At 46.9% G+C, this 20,033-nt stretch overlaps 1 protein-coding gene and 1 long non-coding RNA gene across 2 annotated transcripts; both read right to left on the bottom strand.

Moving 5' to 3' along the window:
• Positions 1-301: 301 nt before the first annotated feature.
• LOC132336636 (uncharacterized) lies at positions 302-1,008 on the bottom strand. Its single transcript, XR_009488908.1, has 2 exons — positions 722-1,008; positions 302-571 (listed from the first exon to the last, which is right to left on the bottom strand). It is a non-coding gene; the product is annotated as an uncharacterized LOC132336636 (long non-coding RNA).
• Positions 1,009-9,635: 8,627 nt separating this feature from the next.
• WFIKKN2 (WAP, follistatin/kazal, immunoglobulin, kunitz and netrin domain containing 2) lies at positions 9,636-15,057 on the bottom strand. Its single transcript, XM_059864596.1, has 2 exons — positions 14,537-15,057; positions 9,636-12,366 (listed from the first exon to the last, which is right to left on the bottom strand). Exons 1-2 carry the CDS (start codon positions 14,735-14,737, stop codon positions 10,855-10,857), a joined length of 1,713 nt encoding a protein of 570 aa, XP_059720579.1. The 5' UTR covers positions 14,738-15,057; the 3' UTR covers positions 9,636-10,854.
• Between the last annotated feature and the right edge of the window lie 4,976 nt (positions 15,058-20,033).

Below are 20,033 nucleotides of genomic sequence, written 5' to 3'. Positions count from 1 at the left end.
GGGGTAAGAGCCTGGCTACACTGTGTTATATAAACAATGTGCTAGTTTTGAAAGCAGACCTAGAGGCATTTGAAATACGTTTATTTAGGCCAGGAAACCATCTGGGCCTACCAGTAATGGATTCACAGAGCAATTGTGTGTTTGCTCAGCTCACAGGCTGACAGGTTTTACATATGTTACATGATTTGCACCAATCAATACGGAACATGGACACATGTGCTCACATCTGGAACATATGAGCCATGAGGGCAGGGATTGAGTAGTGATCTTGCAAGCACCTGACACTGTCTGGATTTTGGGATAAAAATACATATTTTTATTTGTTTATTTTTAATGAGCTGTTAGATTTCTGAGGCACAGAGTGGCAGTGCCCATTTGATTGCACCACTCCTCTAGGATGTAGCTCTACCACAGAGCAAAGCTGGGAACTGCCTCCCTCACCTAGCTGGCCAAGAAGGAAAACTCCAAATTCCATGTGAATGTAGCACAGGACAAGGATCACAACACTGGATCAAGGAGCTGCCCCCACTCACAGCACTGCCAAGGACATGACAATGCATTTTAATTCTGTCTGTGGAAGGAGGAGAAAAAAAGTTTAATCCACAAAGAAAAAACCTGGTTCTTTATATGGGAAATATGAAATGGAAGCAAACCTCAAGGCTGTATGTAGAAACACCTTTCTGAGCCCTTCAGGGTGCCCATAGCCCTTGTTTCTGGTTACCTGTTCATCTCTCACAGCTTCTGGAGGCTCCAGAAACCCCCAATCTTTCCAGACACAGTTCTGGAAGCAGCACTTTTTCCGTGGTGCTGGAGAGCACTTGCAGAGCTCCATCACTGAGGGCTGGGCCAGAGCATTTGCCCAAGAGTCAGATTTAAAGCCCTGTCCTCACCCAGCAAAACCCAGGGCCTGATTTGGCAACACTCTCTCTTGAGCAGGCTGGTGAGAAAAGTGGAGGCCAGGTGTCGCTGTGGAACACAAAAGAACCAGACGCACACCGCTGCTCCAAGGTGAAGAACAAAAAGGGAAGTTTATTTTCTGACTCTAACATTTATAGTTTTCCAAAAGTGACAGTGGATTGGAGGGTGACAGTGCCACCTCTCCAATGCCACTGGGCAAACTAACAGTCCATCAAGTTTCTCCTCCTCCATAAAAGAATGCAAAACAATGTGTTATCTCCAGACAGTGTGTGATAAAGTTCTCCACAAGGAGGTAAACACCAGAAAGCTTAGAAAATCCTAGAAAATCAGGGCGACAGCCAGGAACTTCAATTGTATGACCTTGTAATGCCCAGAGACTCAAGCCTGTGACAAAAATCTTGCTGGTCAAGGCAATTGCTAAAAAAAAAAAGGGAAAGGAAAAAAAACCTCAACCAACCAAGAAGTCTATCCAGATTGCTAACTAAATAACCTGTAAGCTGCAATAATTCTGCAAAAGATGTTCTCAGGAGTGTATTTTATTGTGAAAGTGGTTATAAATAATAATAAAGAAATGCGTGTACCTCACAAAGCAAGTAAAAACTCTCTTCTTCTTCAAGCCCGTGGTCTGTGAGTAATTCGTGAGCCAGAGGAGCAGCTTCCTCTATCTTACACGGTGTTTGTTACAAATCATTTGCTCACGTGTTTATCTTCCTGTCAGGGTGGGAACAGCAAATCCTCCTCTCGTTTTTGTCTGCGGAAAAACTTCTATAGATAAACACGAAAAATTTGATTAATAAGTAAAAGGTGTGGGGATGCATCTTGGGGATGAATGTACTCCTGGAGCCTGTGGTGGAGGGGCTGTGACAGCCTTTACGAGGCAGCTTGTGGAGGATTTCTGGCTGGCACACAGTGCTGAGCCACAAGGACTAATAATTTTGTAGGAAAACAAAAGCTAAGCTGAAAAAAACATCTCCAAAACCTGCTTCCCTGCCAGGACTCCTATAGTGAGCAGGCAAACAGCCACAGCCCAACAGAAACATGTCAGAGCATCCTAACTTGGAGAAAACTCTTTCAGAGCTCTCTGGAATCCCTAGGTGGCAACACTGCTCATCCAGACCCTCCTGGGAGCCTTGTCCTGGATGAGAGCTCCAGCCCCAGCTTTGGAGGTGAAAAGAGTATCTGTTTAATGCTGGTGGTGGCAAAGGAAAAGTGTAAACTTGTGATTGCTGGAAGGCTCTGCCATCTGAAGGCAAACTAAAAGAATGACCCAAAAAATGCCAACAATTAATTTTTTTTTAAAGAAATAGCATGAATTTAAAGTAAATTTTCTGACGCTGGGAGATGTGACTCGTGATTCCTAAATGGTTTTGGTTGCCACACCTGGTATTTCAGGGGAAAAGCACCATCAGAGACCCAACAGATAAAGAGATTTTGGTGCAAGTCCTGCTGATACCACCTGTTAGATTAGTAGATCTGAGAAGGCCATTAACTTTTTCCTTTTAATCTGTGTTTATTTTCTGTCTCTCTGTGCTCACTGAGTGCTCCATCACCAAAATCCAAACCTCACAATAAAAGTACCAATTCCATTATGTCAGAGATCAGATGCTTTTACCCACTTCTTGATGAGGTGACCTTTGGAGCTGGCTAGCATAGTAAAAATTGAGAACTGCAAATATTATAACCAAGTATTATAACCAAATTTCAAATATTATAACCAATTTGAATTTTATCCTGGGTTAATTACCTGAGTCGTCCACATCTATTAGTGACAATAAATTACAGCAGAAATTGAGAATTTTGTTGCAATTCTACTGCAATGCTCACTTTTTGGATGATCTGCTAGTTGAGTATTATCTACTGAAGAGATTCATGAGTAATTTTGAATAACTGGACCAATATCTTTAGAAACTGGAATTTGCAAACAGGGAGTGAGAAAGTCTCAAGTAAATTATACATTGTGGCTTTTCCCTGTAGCTCTGGAAATGGATTTAATTGCCTTCTCACACTCCCTACCAGATCTTTTCTTCCCCTGAAGAAAATCTCTCCGGTTTTGCTAGCAAGACAATGATGAAATCAGTGAAGCTGGACCCAGCTGCCCAGCTTGGCAGGCTGGTTTTGCTTCCTACTTAGAGAAATTAATAATTTTATTAATGAATAATACAAATTATGCAGCCAGGTGTCTGTGAAACAGTTAAACGAAGCAGGGCAAGGTCAGTCCAGCCTCAGCGGGAGGATGCTTCTCTTTCAGACGCAGGTGAATTGACTGGATGCAGGTGTCCCCGCCGATGTCACCGCCGATGTCACCGCCGATGTCGCGATGCCACGCGCCATCTCGCGTCGGACGCCGGGAGTGGCCGGAGCCTCCTGTCCGCATTTCCAGCCACCTGACCACCTGACGTCATGGCAGTGCTGAGAGAGAAGGGCTTTTTTTTTTGTTTTGTTTTTTGTTTAATTTGCTCTCCAATATTGCCGTATCGCCGCAATAGGAAGCTGAGTCCGTGTGAGGCCATGAGGAGCGCAGCGATGGTGCCGCACTGTTGGGGGCTGGTGTTGGCTCTAGCTCTGTCATTAAATTTTGGGCAGTGTTGGGTGGAGAACCTGGCCCTGCCTGTATAGTGAGGGTGGAGAGGCCCTGGCACAGCCTGCCCAGGGAGATGGTGGATGCTCCATCCCTGGAAACATTCAAGGTCAGATTGGATGGGGCTCGGAGCAGCCCGAGCTGGTGGAAGGTGTCCCTGCGCATGGCAGGGCATGGAGAGAGAAGGTCTTTAAAGGTCCTTTCCAACCCAAACCCTTTGATGATTCTACACTTCTAGGGTATGGTGAGTCCTGCTGAGGCTGGTGACACCCCCCTCTGCCCCACAGCTCTCCTGGAATAGCCTGGTTGCATCTTGCTCTCTGTTCAGGGATGGAGTGATTTTGGTAAAGGCCAGCCTTGGAGGCATTTCCAGAAGGAGCTTTGTGATTTCTAGTGTCTTCTCCAAGCACCAGAGATGCAGGAATTGTGGAGATCTTCTGAAGAGACTCAGGGCTTCAGAGCTGGGTTTGGGTCTGTGCCTGTTGTCCCTTCTGCAGCACAGGCACACAAGAACCAGGCTGGACCCCCTGGTCAGACCCATGTGTGGATCATCCAGGTCTGGAATGGGAGCAGCTTGCTTGAAGCTGCTGTTCCTGTGTCATAGGAATGTAGAGCCAGGACTCTATTTCCCCCATGTATATTAATCAATATCACATTTCATTTGCAATTTTATCATCCTGTCACTTGGTATTACTGCAGCTCCTCACAGTCAGCTTGTGGTTTTGCAGCCTTGAATAAATTGATCTCAACAACAACCTTCATATCCTACCTCTCCAATCCCTCTCCCAGACCATCTCCACCATCTCCACAGGTTCCCTGGGACACTGCTGATGACTTCTCTTCACACTGAACTCTGACCTTTTGGTCTTACCCTTTCTTTCTGATGTTTCAACCAGTTGTTGGCTCAGGAGGCTGTCACATCTCTCCTGGACTCAGGACAGCTAAATGACTTTAAAAGCCTTGGGTGAGAGAGTTGGAGCTCTAAGGCCTTGATCCAAGTCAGCTCCCTCAGGTGGACCATCCCTGTCCTTGTGATTGCTTCAAAGGAAGTGTCACTTCCCTCTGTTGAAGTACACACACCGTTCCTCCTCAAATTCTATTTACCATCCAGCTGTGAGTTTTAGCCTCTCTTTCGGTTTCTACCAGACTTGCTGAATTTTCATACCCAGCCCTTGGGAACCATCCTCTAAAATTAGCCCCATGTTTGCTACCTTCCCTGCTCTGGTCCTGCCATGCACTGAAGCAAAGGTTATCTGCTCAGTTAATGGTTAAGCAATGTTTTATATAAGTGCTTTTACCCTTGGGTGAAAACCATCTGATCCTGGAGATTTATTACTGTTGTTTTCCTGTTTATTTCAAGCAGTAGAGGAGGCAATGTCCTTTACATGTGTTCAGTCCCCCCTTGGCACAGAGGACTGAGGAGCAGAGCCAAGGAGAAAGAGAAGGCACAAAGCCTTTTATGGTAGTTCTTTTTATGCCAGGTAATCTAGATCAACTGTCACGTTATAAGACAAGTTTAAGGTGAAAAAATGCTCCCCCTCCCTCCTCTGGAGGAATCTTTCCCTCTTTCACTTGTGTCCAGCCTTCTCCTTCCCTCCTGCATATGTGGGACACATGAGAGGGGTTAGTAATTGCCAGGTGGGACAAGCCCAGTGGCTTTCCATCCTATGATCACCAGTCTTCTGCCCCAGGGGACAGTACCAGGGGTCTGGGGAATCTTGTCCCCATCCTGAAGTGTCCTTATAATCCTGAAACATGGACAGTCAACTCTCATTGCCTTTGTCACAACTGGTCTCTGGCACACACAGGTCTCAGTCCACCAATAAGCCAGAGGTTTGGAGGAGACCCCCCAACACCTTTTGGCTGGGCTAGCACCAAGACAGCTGAGTGGGAAGAAAGGTTGATGTAGGGATGGGCACAGAGAAAAATACTGGAGTTAGAGAGTTTCCTCACTGAAACCTGTCCCACCTATCAGCCATTGGAAGACTTTCTATTTGCTGACTAAACTCTGAGGCCTAAATGTCATATCATTTGCCCAGCCATAAATAGCTGAGAATTAAACAGACTGTGCTGCTTTTTGGCTAATAGATACGTTGTCTAGTGCTGCAACCTTATCTTCAAATCCCACTGCTGTTTGCATTGGCCATCAGGACCTTAAGCTGTCTTTTTCTTTCGAAGTTTTAAAGTGCTGGCAGAACATTCATTCAGTTGTGCAACCTCCATTCAGAGGTTCTCAGGACTTGGGCATGGGACTAATTTTTTGCCCTTTGACAGCTGCTGTAAATCAATACAGCAGCTGGAGGTCACTTGTAGTCAATCAGTAACCAATCCTGGCAGAGGGGAAAACACTAAATACTTGGTATTAAAACAGGCCCTAAACTGGATGGTTTTGCTCAGGCTGACATTTTCACAGCTGTGCCTTTAAAATCTGGCTCCATCCAGCCTCATTGGACGTACCAGCCTGGCCATGATCTTTTCCTGGTAATTATCCACAGGGAGAATTTCCTAGCACATGTACATGCACTAATTACAGCCAACTGGAGCACAAGGTGCTTCAGGTGGAGGAAGTGGGTCCTGTGGTGCAAGGTGCCCATTTGGTGCCAGCTGAATTAATCCTCCTTTCTTCAGGAAATCATTAGGTATTGGCTGAAGCCATTTATGACCTTCATCACAACCACCTCCCTCAGGAACTGAGACCCATGGCCAGGGGGGGAATTCTTTCACGGGTCTCTAATTTCTTTTAAAACAAGTGGAAACCCAGCTCTTAAATACCTTTGCTGTCTGAATCATATTCCAGTGGCCTCATCACTGCTGTTTGCTCCTCGTTCTGGAACTGGTTGCCCAAAAAATCTTCTGCCTGACCTCATCTGGAGCCCCTGCAATCAGAACATGCTCAATTGCCTCTTACCTTAGAGCTCAGCAGCTCTGGGCGTTGTGTGATGCAGTGAGTAGTCACCCGGCCAGATCTCCATGCGTGCAGCTCCTTGTGCCCTGCCAGCTAGGTGACACCAGCCCTGTGTGGCACCAGCCCCACGTACAATCTGTGTGCAGCAGCCACATGCCATCACTTTTCTGCTGCTGCTGTTTGTCCCCTGTTAACAGAGTGAGACACAACCACCCGTGACTACTGTTGGGATCCAGGTGCTGGATGGTGTCCGTCCAGCTGCAGGGGTTGAAGATTTGGGGGTTGCTGTTCTCATCCTCATTCCAGGTTGGGAGTGAGGGAGGTGGGCACCTCCTGCTGGTTCGGGGCTATCAAGTATTCATCAGATCTATCCCTGATCCCTGGGGAACTTCTGCAGGTCTCAGACTTTCTTCTGCAGGCCTCAGACCCAACCAATGTGGGTCTGTTCCCAGCTTCTTGGTTGGACTCGATCTTAGGAGGTATTTTCCAACCTTAATGATTCTGTGTTGTTTCCTGAGCCAGTGTCTGTGGGGAATGCTGTTTCCCTTCTGTCTGCATGTGAAGGAAAGCTTTGACATCAGGTCATTGGCCCCAGCCATGTGGCTTTGGAGATGGCATCAATGCCCCAGATCTTCCTTGAAGCCTCACACAGGCACCTTCTGAGCCCACAGCCATGCAGGGAAAGGACGCAAGGAGGCTTTTCCCTTTCTCTATCCTCTCATACATTTTATATAAACTAAATACTGGCATTTCCTTCCAGCTTTCTGAGAGCCTGAGAGAAAGACCCCACAGAGCAAGATGGAACCTGAGATCATGAGCAACACAAAAGGGACTTCCTGGTGAGAAGCCACATGCACTTGCCCATTAATCCTGAAAGGTAGAGCAACATTCTCGCACTGGCCCCATGCAGGAGCACCCCCGGGGTGCTGGACTGGTCAGGCTTGAATTTTAGGTTTCTTAAGGGTTTAATAAGAGGCTGAACTAAAATACTAGCTTTGAATGGAGAGCTGAATTCTTCAAGGTTAGAAGGTGGAGAGGCTTGGGGTTGGGGTCAGTCCCATGCCACAGGGAGGTGCGGTGCTCCCAGCACTGCCAGGAACGGGTTTTTTTCCTGGTGAGCAGGTAAGGGATGCCTGTGGCACTGCTCCTTCTGCCTCAGGGTACCTGTGATGGTTCTGTGCAGTGGGGCACAGCCAGGGGGGCTCCAAGGTGCTCACAGGATCATGTCTGGAGGTTTGGGCAGGAGCTACATGAGAGTGGCTATGCTGTGTTAGGGAGTTGGGCTGGTCTGTTCAGCGTCCATCTCACCCCACCACACTGGAAAACTGACCCAGAGTGTCCCCCAGGATCCCCTGTGCAGGAAAACCCTTGCACACCAGGCCTGCATATCCCAAGGGGGCTGGCAGACATTTTACACCTTGTGCAGCCCTGGCTCTCAGTGCCTCAGAGGACTTGCATGCTGAATCTTTTAAGTGCCTGATGCCTTCCCAGGGCATCACCAGGGCTTCACCAGGAGGGAAAGCCAATAAAGCACTTTTGAGTCAAGGTTTCAGCAATGCACTGTGCTGGCTAGAGCAGCAATGAATCCTCTGCTTTCTGCTCCCAGCTACGTTTGCATCCCAGCTCTTCTGAACAACCAGCTCCATGTCTCCCAAATCATTCCAACACTCCCGAGTCACTTCAAGACTCCCACACTTACAAAATCCCCTAAGTTTAGGAAAAAAAGGAGCCATACAAACCCTGTCTTTATTAAACCTTCATCCTCCAAAACCTTTGTGTCAGTATGGCAAGAACATGCCACTTCCTACAGGTTGCTCAAACAATGGCAGATGAGCCATGGGTCAGTGGTGGCTGCCACAGCCAGGGATGATCTGGTGGACATGCTGGCTGCTGGCTGCTTCAGAGGGCAGCAGGGCTAGTATCTCCCATCTGCAGAAAATGGTCTCCACAAGAACATACACAAACATTATGAGCCTTTAATTGGAGTTTTTTTTTCACATACACTTAGGAAAGGTACAACAAAAACCCCAATGTTGCATTGTGGTTTTATTTTGAAGGTTATTGTTTGATTTGTCCTTTTGGGGTTTTTCTCCCCCTGATTTTAGAGGGACACAGACCTGCCTTTGTTATTCAGTTCAGCCAGGTGTCTTATCTTTTTGCTATTTAGCTACTTTTCTGCCGAGTTTCAAACTCCTTCCTCCCACATCCAGTTGTTAACCCCTCCTGTCCCAAGCAGTTTTCCTCCCTTGTATTACCTGCCTTGTTTTCCACCCACAGTTCTTACATTATATCCTCCCTTCAGACCTGCCCCCCTTTATAAGCTGCTGTTTGCCCCCAGCTCCTTGCCTGGGACCCCGAGACTTGGGGAGTGTAACATCAATTAAAGTAACCCAGTGCCACCCAGGCCCGGGCTGCTGCTGTCCTTTTGTTCCGTGCTGCGCCTCCCCTGGTAGCTGGGATTCTGCAGAGCCCCGAGAAAGGGGGACTGTTGCCCCCCCACTGTCACCATCTAGCCAGGGACTGCGACAACCCAGCAGGTATTTTCTTGGTCAGCCAAGCCTGGTCCAGACTCCTCTCTCTCTCTCCCTCCCACACATCTTCTTGTGAAATTACCCAATTAACTGGAGATTTAGATCTGTTCCTGTTGCAGGAACATTTCAGACATAAACCAAGCCCAAATCACTGGGAGAGGAGCCCAGTTCTCCATCCTGCAGTGGTCTCTACCCATGGCTTTGCTGCTAGTGCAGAGCATGGAATTAGGGGAAGCCAAGCTGAGCTCACATCCGACACTGTTTCTCTCGCTGTGAGTTTTCCTCCCTGCAACAACCAAACACTCAATATCCACAGGCTTTTGGGGGTGCAGATATCCAGCATCTGCCTGTTTAATCTCCTTCCCCAGTCCTTGCCATACATAGTCCCAACACAGGCCTGCAGCACATGAACCCACTGCCAGCCTCGGCCACCCTGCAGTGAGCCCATTAGATGGCACCATGGGGCTGCACTGGTTGCACGTTCCTGCCTCTCTTCCTCCCTTCCTTCTTCTCACCCAGACATGTCTTGACACTTCTACAGCCCTGAACTGGCCCTTTGTGTAGGGCAGCAAGTGCTAAGCCCTGCTACAGTCACTTGGCTGAGCCCACAGAACAAGAAGCAGGGACAAGGTTCACTATGCCATGTTTGCCCCTCTTCCCTGCAATCACAGTCCTCAGCAAGGCAGGATGTTTCCATGATCAGCCTTTTCTTTATTAAAGGATTTTGTACAGGCAAATGTTACATATTTTAGACACACAAATGTTAAAATGATTGATCCTATGTGTACTCAACTGCTCCCACCCACAGCCCGTGCTGGCTGTCTTAGGGAATTCATTCATACACCTGCATACAGTGACCTGGTGGAAAGAGTATTCTGAGATTTGAAAGACTCTAAAAAGGTTCTAAAAGGGTGACATTGATAAAAGCCTTTAAATTGTCTGCTTTGTCTGCTTGTGTTTGTGCAGTTCAGATTCAAGAGCTTTGTGTCTACCTAATGCAGTTTGCAGACTGTGTATCACATTTTCCTAGGTTGAATTTTGTTCTGACTCCTCTTGGTTTGCTCTCTCCTCTATAAAAGCAGGATTGCTACAGAAAATAAGCAATAAATCGCTGTGTATGCTCAGGTGCAAAGGCTTTTCAAAAGCAAGACAGCTGGCAGCACACTGCTGACTTGGCTTGGACTTTTTGTGATAGACAATATATTGATTGAAACAAATAGGGACGAGGGTGTTTGCTGACATTGTTCTGGTGACAGAAATGTCATTTCAGGGTGAGATTGTGCCTTGAGCTTTTACAGGGACCTGTTGTCCTGGGCATAGGATCAAGGGAGTTTGTCCTTCAGTAAGGATTGCAAGATAGGTAGTAGTTGTCATTTAAAACTGAGGTTTTTAAATGGAAAAAAAAGGAAAATTTCAATTAAAAGAAGAAAACACATCCATAGGTTGGTTAAATGTGCACAATTGTAAATAGAGACAATAATTTACAAGCTTTTCTCTTGAAATATTAGTGCTGCTGTAAGAAGCCAAGCATGTGACTTACAATGACAAATCAGACTGAAACTGAGACAGATTAAATTGACATTATATATTTCTTAGCTGTGTAGCCAAACAAATGCTCTGAATTCTGTAATTTATGATGGAAGCTAGATAAAAATTTTATAATTACTGAAGTGAGTCGCCTAGTTAAATGGCACTCCTATATGGAGAAATTGATTTCAATGCAAGATTAATGGCCTTTTGCTGCTGGTTTACATGCCTGGCAAAGACCAAACTATATTGTTGCTAAGCATCATTAATGGATTAAAATAGGGGTTCCAAATAATTCCTACAGGGTATCTTCAAACAGTGTGTTTAGTTTGGCACTAGCCTAGCAGTTGTTAGCCCTACTAACAGATCAGGGCAGCTCACACATGTGAGGGAGGTTAATGCAATCCCAGGAACTCTTTCAAAAGCTCACAGGTTTTCTTGTGGATGACTTCACGGAGCTTGCGCACACGCCGGATGCTGGAGGTGCCCACAAAACTGTCTGGTTGTAGGATGGCCATGCCATTGTGGACATCCCCCATGATGATGAGCTGGCCATCCACTGTGGTCATGTTGGGACATGGGCAGCTCCAGTCCATGTTCAAAAGCGTGATTTCTAGTGGTTCCTTCCCCAGGAATTTTAATCCCATTTTGTCATCCTTGAGAATCTCCTCCACCGTCACCAGGGCATGTCCTGAGTCTTGGTCTTCAGTCAGCTCCGTGATGCGGCCCAGGATGACAAAATCGCTTTTGCAGAAGCTGGTCACCAGCTTCTGGCGGGGTTTGCAGGCCTTGCAGTGAGTGTTCTTCGGGAAGGGGCACATCTCCTCGCAGGCCTCCCGGCTCTCAAAGTTATTCTCATTGCCTCCACACCCGCCGTAGATAAAAGACTGGCACTGCTTTGTCAGGCTGTTGTAGGCCCACCTGGGCTCATAGGCCTTGCAGTGGCCTTGAAGGGCAGGCAGGTTGCAGATGTTGATGGGGCCGTTCATGCACGTTAGCATGCAACTCTCGTAGGTCTCAAAGTGGTTGAGGTTGCTGTTGCAGTTCCCATAGATGAAAGTAAAGCAGTTGTTTTTCTTGGCATCATAGTACCACCTGGTCTGCTCTTCCCCACAGTCTTCGCTGTCCGGCTGCTTCAGGCACTCATCGGTTGGAAAATGTGTTTTGTTCTGGGAAGCTTCCTTGGATGCGGGCTCTCCTCTGATGACTGACAAAGGGAAATCTGCCCGGAGGAGGCCACCACTGTTCTGGGCAGTGCAGGTGTAGATTCCTGCATCCTGCAGCTGCGTGTTGTAGATGACCAGCTGGGCAATATTGGTGACCACGACATTCCCTCTGACGTGGTTGGGCTTCATGATGACCTTGTCCTTCCCATCAACCTGCTTCTCCCATGTGATTTCTGGCTTGGGTCTCCCTGAAACGTCACAGAGGAAGCTGACGGTCTCTCCCACATAGACGGACTGATGGACGGGGTTGTTCACCAATGCAGGGGGCAGGATATCAACGACTGTTGTCTCGGAATAGGCAGTGGTAGGGCGAGCTGTTGTTTCTGGGGGGATAGGGCTGGTGTTTGGCCAAGTGAGATGGTACCTACAGGTGACTACATTCAGTGTAATGCCTTTGATGCAGGCCTCTGCATCCATGTAGCACTTGTTGTAGTAGGTGAGCCCATCAGAGGCACAGGTAAAGCTCGGCTCCTTCTCACATCTGTCCTTGCACTTGCAGACGGGCTGCCCATCCCAGATGTCGCACTCTGAGCCTTGCTGGATGCACATGAAGCGGTCACAGGTTGCCTCTTTGGGCATCCCCACAGGCCCCTTTTTCCCCTTGATGTCCATGTACCGAGCAGCCACACAGCTCTTGGTTCCACAGACATTGGGGCAGCACTTCTCAAAGGTCTCACACTCCTGTGGGGAAGGAAAATAACCTGATCATTACTGGGAACAGAGTAAAGGCCTTTTTGGAGACTCAGCAAGCAGAAAGCTGAGAAACTCAGCTCTGCCACAGATATCCATGGTCTGAAGCTCATTGCCCCAGCTGTCAGTGAGTAGAAACATCCCCTCAGCATTTCTCAGGGGGTTTTGAAGTGCTGAAGGAGAAGATTCTTGAGAAAGAAAATGTATTTCTGTTTCTTAAGCACAAAACTCCTCATAAGTCTTTACCCCAGAGTCACATGGATTGCTTGACTATGAACTAACCACCCCCTTCCATGCTCTCTGAAATGCCTGAGGACAAGTCCTGAGAAACACGAGCAGATGGAAAGTCTTATCATATGGCTGTAGGCAGTAATCCTTCTTATTTTCCACAGAAGTATGTAAAGTATTATTTGAATTCCCTGAGACTAACAGCCAGCTCTTGGAGGTGAAACTGCCAAGGATTTGTAATTGTTCACATTGTAGAGGAAATAATAGAATATCTCAAAAGTAAGGTAATATTTGCTCCAAAAATAATTTTTCTATGGTATTTAGAAAAACAAACCCCAAACAGCTCATTATGGCTTCTCTGTCCTATTTTAGTCTTATTTTCAAATGCAGCATCGCTCTTCTAGTGATTTATTGCCTCCTGTCTTGGCTACAGTCAGCTCTAAATTGTGGTTAATTTTAGCAGAATTTTCATCTTCTGTGCAGAAAAGGTATTTGATATGTGTGACCAGGGTTGCTGGGTGGTTGTAGATTATTTCAAGGGACGAGGAAAACTGCTCCCATGTGCCCAACAGGGCATACTTCCACCGTGTGTTAAACCTCTACAAGCCCCCTAAAATCCATTAGCTTTCTCTGTGAGTGAGAACAAAATGGTTTTTAAGCTACCAAGCTAAAGAGCTTCTCCTGAGCCCAGTATCCTTTCCTTACTGGGAAAAAGATGACCTAATATCGAAACTCTTTCCCCATTTCCAGCTGCACATTACTAGGTTTCAAAAGCAAAGCTAGAAACCAGGATTGTGGAGGTTTTCAGCTGGGGTTAAGGAGTGTGGCTTGGCAGAGTCCTTGGTTGCCTGCAGTGCACTCACTCCATCCAAAGTCCCAGGACTCTGTGCTGCCATTAGGCAAAATGAATACTTGTAACCAGTGGCTTCTGGCTTTCAGGTTTTGACCAGTAAATTATTAAAACATCATCATCTGCTATTGCTGCTGCTGCTGCTGCTGCTGCTGCTGCTGCTGCTGGGATTTTGAAAGTGTTTCACTGATCATTGCTACACCTGGTAGTTGGAACAGAGGCAGCTTATTTGGGAATGGCAAAAGTAAAAAGAGCACCTTCATTCCTAACACATGGGATCCATCTGAGTAAATGTCTTTGTTTACATATGGCCAGAATTTTTGTCAGTTTTTCCCCCTTTTTAACATCGCAGAAACAACCTGGCTACAGAGCACAAACCCAAATACATTTTTTCAGCACAGTAAATGTTCTGTCAGCCGGATTTGAGCTGCAGAAGCTTTGTCATAGGACATGATGTAAGAAATAAGACAAGCAGGTATTTTCAGATGCCAGCTTGAGCTGGCAGTGCTGACAGGTTGAAAAATGAATTTTAGGGTGGTATGCTAAACACATTTTGAGGTGGGAGCATCCCACAGAACATCTGCCTGGTCATTAGCCATGCCCTGTTCTGCACCCCAAGTAAGCTTTGTGCTTCAAATGCAGCAAAGGCTGATGACTTACGTGTTAAATTAAACTATTTCATACAGGATTCCTCCCAGGAATATAAAACATTGATGATGGCCACCAACAACAAAGAGCATAATTACGCTGTTAAAATACTACAGTTGCCCCCAGGGCATGCTGAGTTCTGGAGTATCAAATTCGGATATTTCTTTTAACATGAAAACAAGGAAGAGGATCAAAGAGAGTGAGTGCTATACCCACACCAGCAAAAGTGTGGCACACACCTCCCCTCTTAACTGATAACTCATCAAACCTCTTCTATGTTATATAGGTCACAGGTCAATTCAATACATGCACTGTCTGCACTGGGTCCTGCCCAGTGCCAGTGCCCTTGCAGCTGGGACAGAAGGCTCCCACCAAACACCCCGACAGCCCCAGCAGCACCCGTGACGCAGAGACACAAAAATGTGCATCACTCACCAGGTCAGCGTCGCACTCCCTCTTGCAAGTGCTCTGCGCATCGACCCACAGGTTGGGGTTCATGTCATTGGGGCATATCCCAGCGTGGGAGTACCGGATTGGAGGTAGGGCTCTCCCTTTCAGAGAGACCTCCAGAAGCAAGAGGACACTGCTCTTCCCTAGCAAGATCCACATCCACCGAGTCAACAGCACCAACAACATCTCAGAATTTCTCCAGGGCAGTGTCCAAGCTGGAAGTAGTTCTTTCTTGCTTGGCGTTACCTTTTTTTTTTTGGTAAGCTTTAAGTTTTTGAGGAACCCAGATGCACCTGACTTTGGTAAAAACTTCAGCAAGATCCTCTGCTGCCTCTGTCGATAACGCAGTTTGGTCTGGACCTCATTGGATTAAAGGTCCTAGGAAGTCATCCCCTTATTTTAAAAGAAACGCTACTTGTGCGAGCAGAGTTAGCTCTATTTATACCCTGCCTCTGTTAACAACTCAGAAAAAGTTAACTTGATTTCTTTGACAGGCACACGCTTCCTATGTCCTGGTGGCAGTCAGACAGATTTGTTGCAAGAAAAAAAAGCTGGAAAGAGTTCAAAAGGCTGGAACTGGCATGGTGGGACCCCTGCATGTTTCTGAATGCAGGGAGGCCTTCTTAACCCCTTTAGACCTAAAGTACTTCCCTATGCTAAGAATGGCATTTATTTCTGAAAGGGGACTTGTCTAAGTAACACGGACCGCAGTCAGGGGATTTCCCCACGGCAAGGGGCTACACAATCACTTGCTAAAAGAAACAAATAATAGGATTGAAGCAATTAAAGCCAGACTATCATATTTTAACAAAGGAAGTAGGGAAGAAATAACTTATTTAAACTTAGGATCAACAAAGCAGAGCATCTTCGTAACTTCTCCTGGGGCTCCTCTGGGCTTTTTCTTCTCTTTGGCTGGGAGATTTCCATGATGCTAAGTTTAATGCTGCCTTCCAATCCCACCAGGAAGATGTTAAAAGTGTCCCTGAATTCCTCCACATTTTCTGACAGCCAGATCCCATTGTACAGTGCATTGCTGACCCCTTTAACAGCAACAACAAAAAAAAAGAAGTTCAACTCTATGGAAACCTGCATAAAGGAATGTACAGCATTTTTGCATTGGGGGGTGGGAGGGAAACTCAGTCAAGCTGAGTTCCTCATTCCCTGATTATTACAGCAAGGGGCTGATCCTGCTCATGCTGAACACGTGCCAAAATCCTGAGATAAGTGGCAGAAGTCTGAGTTGCTCAGTACCTTCCAGGATTAGGGCCTCTTGGCTGAGTTTTGGTGTAGCTTGGGTGGATCCTGCATGTTGCTAAGAGCCTCCTAGGACAATCAGGTAAGTTTGCATCCCATGTGGATGTTCTTCAGGGCTGGACCAGCAGCACTACGCCTGGGTAGGAGGAAAGGTTGTGCATCCACTCCATGTCCAGTGCTGAGAGCTGCAAAGCCAGTCAGTCAGCCCTTACTTTTTTTCCATTGGGCTTATAAATCCAGGGGTGTTTCTCATGGCTGAGTTTGGACCTAATTCTCCCCTGAGCAATGATGGCTGCCAACAAGCACAACCAGCAGTGAACTGGGTCACCATGGGGCTCCTGCTCCTCCCCTGGGGCCAGGCAGCAGAGCACAGTGACCTACTGGTGTTTCCTGGAATCACCTGCAGGAAAAAGGGAGGACAACCTGGAGCCAACCTGCCCCGGGCTGTGGCATTTCTGTAGGAGCCCAGGCTTATAAAAGGGACTGTTGTAGCTCTGATTTGTGTGCCTGCATAAACCATATGCACAGTACTTGAATTTCCTGGGACGTGCAGAGTGAAGTTGTCCAAATTAGCTATTTATAAGGAGCGATGTCAACGGCCAGGCAGCAGTTTGCAGTTGATTTATTCACTCTGAAACTTTAGAAACCTGCATGACACTTGTACAAAGTGCGGCTGGGTGCTAAATGTTTTATTCAGTACTTGTTTACAAAACTCAGCACCCTGTGATGCCTAAAAAAGCCAACCAAAAATGACACATTCCCAAGAGGTACTTAAAATTCTTGTAGTTCTATTAACAACAAAATCACATGTATTAGTGGTTCTGTTGACTAAACAAAGACACTTTATATTGTAAAAGTGACTACAGATAAGCTTTGAAACCAGCTGTATGTGGGTCTTGATGAGTGCAGGTATCCAGGGTGCTGGGGAACCTGCCTTGTTGACCTCAACAGCCACTGCACATGCAGGGAGTTTTCCCTCAATCCATTGCATTGCCAGAATAGCTAGCCATGGATGTGATTTTTCTCCTGCCAGCTTTAATCTTTTATGGCTGTTTTACACCTTACCTGCTGGGCCAGAGATAGATCTTACAGTCTCCATCTCCTCTCCTGGTGCCAGACAGCCATGTCCTTGCTAGTTTTGGTGAGTGAGAGACAGACTAATGTGGGCCGCCATAGGTAGAACTCTGCTCCAAACAGGAAAAAACAGAACTATCTTATTTTTAACTGTCCCTGACCAGGGATCCCTTGCCCAGAGGCACATTTCAGCTGTGGGGGAGCAGGATGGGGCTCTGAAAAATCAGATATTGGTTTGCATCAGACAGGCAGAGCAGACTTCTGCTTTGCTATGTCCTTCTGCACCCACAGGGATATTCACCTGTGACAGGTAAGTCCCATTGCAGTTTTCTGCTTTCAGCTCTGAGGGGCTGTGTTCCTTGGCCACTTGAGCTTGGCCAGGAGAGAGGAAAACATTGCCATAAATCTCCCTATGAATGTAGGCAGACAGCTCCAGAAGGCAAGAGAAGTGAGGGGTCCAAACAACCCTTGACAGCTGCCCTGTTCCTGCCAGGACATCCCAGAGATGCTGTTACCAAGCCTGAGGAGCACATCTAGGAGGGAAACCATTGTATAGGCTGCCCAGTGTTGGCCCAGGGACAGTAGGGACCCTGATTGTCCCAGCATGGACAGCCAAGCTCTGACTAATGCACTCACTGTCTCCTGGGTTTCATTGAGGGCTGTTTACTTGCCTGTTTTAAGTTAACTACAGTGACCTCAGTGGATCTGACTGGACACTCCAAAACACCACCAGTTAATGCCAGTTGTGAGATGGGGTCACTGTCACGGTCCCTGGGCCCAGTTTTTCTGTTCCTCCTTGTGTATAAAGCACTGTGCATTTTTAATATAAACAATAAAGTAATCCCCATTCCCCATTTCTATGAACAAATCCATTATGAAAACTGATTTTATGACTTATCTTATCTCAGCCATGTCAGATACTGATGTGATAAAGGTCTTCCCAAAAGAGATCAAGCCTTAGAAGCAATGCTATTAACTACCCCAAAATCCCCCTTTCTGATCAAGATGCTGGAATGAATGAGCCTGCTTGCTGGATGGGGAACTTAACTTCTCTGGATCTTAAATGGACAAACCTGAACCCAAAGGGCACAGAGCAACATCCTGGGTCTGCTCCCAGCAGTGGAGACATTGGTGTGTGACCAGCCTCAGTCCTGAAAAGCCCTCCTAGGAGAGCTTGCATATTTGTCTTGCCCTGAACCCAGACAAATACCCAAGGTCCTGGTTAGGGTTCTTAATCTAGAACTGGCTTAACTGTTGTTGGGTTTTTTGTAAATTATAGTTTCTTTGTCCTTTTTCCTGCCCTCCTCTTCTGTGCCAAGTGTTGACTGAGTGTGTGCTGTGACACCTTTTACTTGAGGATAGGAACAGGATTCTCTGGTGCGCAGAAAAGTATAATTTTATTTGGGTATTTTTCCTTAAGCCACTGCTAAAGGAGTAGCAAACTGTTAATCAGACTTACTAGGCCAGCAGTCCTCATCTGGAGTTACTCAACGGAGGGTGGATTAATTTGTTGGTTTTATTGTGGAAGTCTCTTGGCAGGAACTGTCACCCTGTGATGTTAAAACTCCAACTCCCATTGATCTCTTCCTCAGCACAGGGGCCCTTCCAGCCCCAGCCTCTCATGCTCCCTGGGCCCACTGCCATTGGCAACTGGGTTTGCCAACACAAACACGAGCTACCCCCTCTCTGGGCAGGCTGTGACTGCTGATGGCACTTTGCTGCCTACCCAAGGGCTCCTGGCTGGAATGACAGTGCCATGGATGTCCCCAGCACATGCTGCAGATTAAGGCTAGAGATGAAGGTTGGATGCTGAACCTGCTCTGCCTCTGAGAGCAGCATAAAAAAAGGACTCTGGTCCTTGAGGCCACCTTCCTCCTTGTCTCACAGGACAGCTGGTGACAGCAGGGCCTGGTGCCAACTCCCTGCACTGCCCACAGCATCAATCAGCCCCTTCCTCCAAATGGAACACCCAAATCTGCCCTGCCCACAGGGACCCTGGTCATGCAGGCTGCTCCAAGGACATGCTCTTCAGCATGCACCCTCTGTGGGTGGCTCCTTGTCCATGCACAACTTAAAATATGATGCCTGTACTCTAAAAAAAAATGTTTCATTTAGACAGTAACAATGTTCCAGGCTGTATATAAAGCTTTTTGCACTTAAAGCTGATAGCCAGGCATTTAAAAGGGAACGTCACTGCCAGATCCCTTTTGGTGTGCAGCTGCCAACTGCTTGTTTCAAGCAGAAACATTGCTTCCACAGAGAAATAGATAATGCCTTGGGACTTCAGCTTTATCTTGCTTTGGACTGCAAAGAGTCAAACCTTCCCCTTTGAGTGATATCCTGATCCTAGGCAGGACCTGCTAAGTGGATGGCCAGGGATCTCCTCTTGGATGCCTTATCACAGCCCTCAGAAGACCATACATCTCCTGCTGGCTGGATGGTTGGCTGAGTGAGGAGGATTTTTGGCAGCATGAGATGCATCTCTGAACATCAAAGTGCAGGCAAAGGCTGCTGTGCTGGCCACACACCTTGGGAACACTTGCACACACGCCAGGCAGATTTGGGCTGAAGGTGTACAATGGGAACAGCCTGTCTGGGTCCTATTTTGGCTCTCTTCATATGCATAATTAGCAGCAGAGGCGTATTTCACTTTTCCCCAAGTTAAGATAGAAATCTCCCTGTAAGCATCCAGAACTAACAAGTGCTGGTTTTGACTTCTGAAATAACATATCTGAGTAGATCCCAGAGAGCAGGGAAAGCTCAGTGGGCATATTTGGTATGGTAATTGCTTACCGAAAGGAGCTGCTGTTGATGCGCACACTGCCTCATGCAGCTGCTCGGTAAGCAGGAGTTAATGTGGTTAGACAAAAGGGCTCAGTTTGGGGGTGGGAAATCAATAATGTCAGGGAGTTTATTACAGGGTTATGGGCCACCTGCTAAAACTCAGCATTAGGCCTGTGTTGCATTGTGTTTTGGGAAGAGCTGATGGCACTGCGCTCAGACAGGGCTACTGCCAGAATTATTATTTTATGCCTCAGCAGATGGCTTCTGCTCAGGGGTTTTATCTTTGAGTGCGACTAATCATAGACATACGACTAATCATCATTTGCTTTCTCTTTCTCTGCTAACATAAGCTGGGCAGGAAGCAATTTCC

Source organism: Haemorhous mexicanus, chromosome 20 (genome assembly GCF_027477595.1).
Source record: "Haemorhous mexicanus isolate bHaeMex1 chromosome 20, bHaeMex1.pri, whole genome shotgun sequence".
In the NCBI taxonomy this organism is placed as follows: domain Eukaryota; kingdom Metazoa; phylum Chordata; class Aves; order Passeriformes; family Fringillidae; genus Haemorhous; species Haemorhous mexicanus.
The sequence above is the reverse complement of the archived record's forward strand: the minus strand, read 5'-3'. Positions and strand labels throughout refer to the sequence as shown.